A 5,354-nucleotide genomic window follows, 5' to 3' on the forward strand; every position below is an offset into this window, starting at 1 on the left:
AGAACCCGTCTTGCTAAAAACCCGCCCCGGTATAGAGCCCGTCCCGAGCAGGTAGGGACAGAGTGGGTACCCGCGGATTCGGGTGGTATTGCCATCCCTATCTTTCATGCATGAAATTGTTGAAGAATGAGATACTAAGAACTTCACTACTCACTCGTTTTACTCATATCAAAATAATGAAAATCGTTGTCCATGAATAAGACAACACCACTAACTTCCTCACACTTTAATTTAAAAATGCTAGAACTATATTGTCATATTGAAAAGAAACCAATCCAAATTAAGCATACCATTAATTGGATAATAAGATCCATAAAAAGATGGGTGTTATATATGTTTCAATCTAGCTTCCTCAATAAATATGCAACTTGAACTTCCTTTGTCAATGGCATGATCCAATCACTATATAGATCAGCAATTAATCTTGGCTTAATCTTGTAAACTGGCTCAGTTTTATGTTCCTTCATATTTACAACTACTTCCTGACCATAAGTCTTGGCCTTCATCTCCACTCTCCTTTTAATTGCCTCTTCGACTTCGGGATACGTTAGCAATTCCATCAACTTGTCCTTGTCCTGCAAAGTAACCACAACAACATCAAATTTCATTCCGTGAAAAATCCAGTTAGTATAAAAATGGTTAAAACAGCTAAGCATGTCCAACAAAATTGGCATCATCTACCACTAAAAAAATCGATTTATATACGATGATGAACTTCACTTTATGGCAGTGATAGAATTGGTTCACAATATGCAAGAAAACCAAAGGAACTCTGCACTATTTGAAATGTTGGCAGACCTAGAGGTCACAATGTTGGCAGTTGAAAACATGTATACCACTGATAAGAAAGAAGAAAGATAACACGAATCGCATCAAAGTCCAGCCCTTTGACAAGTATTACCTGTGCAATAATGGCAGCTTTATATTCATCCGGGGCAGCTTGAAATTTAGCCTCGGCTACAAATTTGCCATAATGAATCCTCTTTGAAAGCGCCTAGAGACACAAGAAAAAGACAGTTCTGAGCAATAAGAATCAGAATTGTGAACAATCCCATTTAGAGGGAGAGAAATTTCTGAACTCTCTAAAATAAGGAATGACAGAAGTACCAGTTTGCAACAGATTGTATGTCACCTAACTATTGTGAGGGGAATGATTTTCGCTAAACAATCTCCCGATTGTATATATGAAAATTTAGAAAGTCTGATATGAAACTTAGCAGAAGTACTTAGGTAGGCATGCATGCATGCCTAATCCAAAAATTATATGGTTTGAGGAGCCATCTTGTGGAGAGAGATATTGTAGGTATCTTTACAATTTCTTTTAAAAGGTGAGATCCTACTAAAACCAATCCTACTGACTATACAAATGTTTCAGCGGTATTAAACCAATTGTTCTCCACATTGAACATGTAAAAAGTTAAATACAAAAAAGAAAGAGAAAGGTGAAAGAGAAACAGATCAATTCAAAGCTACAATGTGTACCTGCAAGCACATTGTGTCGCAAACAGCAGTGGATCCACAATTACCATCATCACCTTCTTTTACTAGTTGCGGGATAAGAACTCTGAAGTATACACTCCAGACTTGATCGTTTATATTGATAGAATCAGCAATAGGATGCAATACCTAGTCATGTATACAGGCAAGTTAAGTGAACATGAAGCAATAAGCACAATACCCATTAATAAATTACAGCAAAAACTTAGTAAGGAAGCAATCAAAAGATTTACCAAAATGGAAGAACTCCAAGAAATATCTTATCATCTAATTAAACTGGTAAATGAATATGAGCATGTTCTCAAGCGAAAGAAATTTTAAATGAGAGGACTAACTTGTTTGAAATTAAGCTAGATCCTTTCACTCTCAAACTTACTGTTCATCGTTACTGTGTTCAATGTTTTTGGTTGAAATGATAAGATAATAAATACTACCATAGAAAAGGCATCCCCCTATTTGGAAGCCAATTAGTCACACAACAATGACAAATCATTTTCTCACCATGTAGCCAATGAAGTAAATGAATTGATTTTATTATGTCCTAGTATAAACCATACCTAGTATAAACAAGTCTTTCTCTCTCTACCTTTAAAAAATGAGTTATTCTCAATTTGATCTACTATTCTTACTGAATACTGATGCTCTGAGTCTCCTCCTCATATAACCAACTTTCTCTCTAATGCATGAATTTCTAAACATATTTGTTTGATGTGGTCCCTCGCCCAGCACAACATTCTCATATCGTTATGCAAACGTCTTATTGTTCTGCACAATTTTCTAAAAAGCTTGAGTGACACTTCTCTATCACAAACAACATCCAAAACACTGATTCATATCATCCATTTCCCATGGGTCACATCACCTATTTTTCCATCATTTTGGATAATGGACTTAAGACAGTTAAATTCCCTAACTTGGTATCCAACGTTTCCTTTTCATAAAACACCAACTTCCAATTTACCATGAGAAATTCTTGGGAGCCAATAATTTATAGTATTTTTTGTCATCATTTGACCAGCACAAATACTAAATTATCTTTAACAAGTAAATTTTACTAATTCATGTGTGCAAACTCTGAAAAATATGGGTGCAAACTGTATTGATTCATGTGTGCAAATTCTGGTAAATATAGGTGCAAATTATATGTTTCTTGTGTGCAAATTACTGGCCAAGTGCTGGCTAAAATTGATAATATTTGCTGGCCATGAAGCACTGCTCATTTACTATATTAGGAAAGAGAAAACTATCATTTCAAATTAATCACAAAGGTCTCCGGTCCAACACTTAACACTTTCGTGGATTATTACTTCAAAATTGGCCTCTCATGTATTATAACTTTTAAGCCAAGTTTTTAATTCAGCTTTTATAATCTACAAAGATAACCAAAAATAAATAAAAGAAAAAATCTACAAAGATAATTGTCAATGCCATCCATAGGCCTAAACGAGCAGTGTCAAACTGTCATTACTAGTGTTTTAATGCCAATTCCCTGACCTACCTTGCTCTAAACTTCTAAATACTGCCAGCTTCTGCATAGCAAGGATGGACTTATTATATTTGTCAATAATGTTGCTGAATACAACGAATTTAGATCAAAGTGCTGTAACTGAATTTGGTATTCTAGAAAATAAAATTCAACTTGACAATCATTGATGAGAAAACAAATGGATTGAAAACTCACAAAATACGGGGTAACATAATAACAAATCATGGATAAGCATGAATCTAATCCAGCAATCCCTCAATTTTCCCATAAATGGTTATTATTTAGAATTTTATTCTCTAAAGTGCCTCCTTCACTTAAGAAGGTCTAGATCGAGTCAATTCAGTGGCAAAACGAAATTTTAAGGGAACTACCTTGATTATTTGTTAAGGCAAGCTCTTTACCTTAGGATATTGCAAAGGCGGTAACAATGGTTCGGGTAGGCCATCTGGAAAGAAAGGATGTTCATCAGGGCTCTTGTATCTGCCTACCTTCAATGCAATAAAATCAGGAATTAGAATTTTCACTTCTTTTTTTTTTAATCAAAAAACTTTATTTCATTACTTCAGGCTTAGGTTAACTCCGTCTATGTTACACTTGCGGTACATAGCCGGTCCCAAGCCCGGATAAAGGAGGAGGGTTGTGTTAGGTCTTCGACAACCAACATAAAAACTTAGTCGAATCTTCATGACATGACTTCAGGCTTAGGTTAATACCTTGGCATGAAGTTTCTCTGTTTCCCTGACCATGTATTCCACTAATGAGCCATGAAATCCATCCATGGAGAAGGCATCAGGGTCATATGTATCTTCATTGTAACAATATTGTGCTCGCTCCAGGAGGCCAAAGATTATACTATCCTCTTGACGAATTAATGAATGTCTTATATGATCAAGGGTCAGGTTTTCACTTTCATCAATCCTTTTCTTTGTTGGCATTGATCTGGAAAAAGGGTAAAAGTTAAGAGCCTTACATATAGATGTAAGAGCAGCAATAATAGTCTCCTTCATATAAAGACCTATTATGCACTTGTAATTTTTAAGGATGGAAGCATTCAATTCAATTACAGGAGAATTATGCAAAACTTATGAAATGATTGTTGAAATTGATTTTAAAAGACTGAAGGTATTAAGTTGGCAAACATAGTATCTTATGAGAATGCTATCCACCACTGATTCTACCTTAAAGGGAAAGAACACAAGACATGAACAAAATTCAGTAGTTAATTCAACACAAATTGCAACTACAAGCACCAAATCATCAAACTAAAACAGATTAAACAAAACAAACGGAAATTCAACATATGTCTATATTTTAATTGAAAAGTGAAATTCAGAATGCACTCACTCGGTGAAAGCGGCATTTGGTCGAATAGAAAGGGTGCATTTTTGGGAGAAATCTGAAAAGGGGTTGAAGGGAAAGGAAGGCCTTGGAGTTGTGAGAGGAAAAGAAGAAATGGGTCTTGAAGGATCACAGAGAGAACAAGGTGCAGCGAAGGTGGTTGAAGCTTTCAAAAGAAGCTTGGCCTCCATTGAAGAACAAAAAAAGAGTGAATTTTGGGAGGGAAGTTGGCAAAGAAAGAAGAAGAATAAGAAGCATTAACAAAATTACTATTCTTATTCTTCTTATTATTCTTCTTTGCGGGTTTGTTTTGTGGGTTGTTGAGCGTGGTAGGTGAGAAGAGAACGTAGAGACTGTTCTTCGGTGCTTCCACAGCCACAAGACAGTGACACTGACGCTGATTCCAAATTTCCAAATTTAGTTCAAAATGTTAAAAAAAAAAATAAAAAAATTTAAACATAGTTAATTTTATGTAAAATTGACTATCGAAAAAAAGAAGTTAAATAATTTAATTAATTTGACTAAATTTTTATTTAATAATTTTCAGTTATTAATTTTATGTGAAGTTTACTGTACTGAATTTAAAAAAAAAAATATTGCTATATTTTAGATAAAATTTAAAACTAATAAAATGCATCTCACCGTTTTCTATTTTTAATTTTAAGTAATTTAGGAAAAAAAATCATAGGTATCAAAGAATTTCCCTATGTATAAACACTCATAACTCATCATTGAAGTTTAAACACGCTCTTTATAATTATGAGTTAAGTGTGTGTTGGAAACTTGTAATGTAATTAAGTGGTAAGAAAAAAATTTTCTTCTATATGTATCCCATGGTAACACATGTTATCCACGTCAGAAGGTTTGTTGAAGATTCATTTCTAAATTTAAATATAAAAAACTTTTAAAAATTTGAACCAACTATCTTACTTATTAATGTGTTAACAAATTAATAGAAAATTAATTACTATTTTAGATAACACATATCTTAAGAGAAGATAATCAAAATATAGATAACTAATTTAATGTATAC

At 33.8% G+C, this 5,354-nt stretch overlaps 1 protein-coding gene across 1 annotated transcript; it reads right to left on the bottom strand.

Moving 5' to 3' along the window:
* On the bottom strand, positions 133–4,676 carry LOC107623065 (chorismate mutase 1, chloroplastic). Its single transcript, XM_016325207.2, has 6 exons — positions 4,328–4,676; positions 3,697–3,922; positions 3,385–3,471; positions 1,483–1,626; positions 902–994; positions 133–575 (listed from the first exon to the last, which is right to left on the bottom strand). The coding sequence occupies exons 1-6, from the start codon at positions 4,510–4,512 to the stop codon at positions 339–341; spliced, it is 972 nt and encodes a 323-aa protein (XP_016180693.1). The 5' UTR covers positions 4,513–4,676; the 3' UTR covers positions 133–338.

This window comes from Arachis ipaensis, chromosome B10 (assembly GCF_000816755.2).
Source record: "Arachis ipaensis cultivar K30076 chromosome B10, Araip1.1, whole genome shotgun sequence".
NCBI lineage: Eukaryota > Viridiplantae > Streptophyta > Magnoliopsida > Fabales > Fabaceae > Arachis > Arachis ipaensis.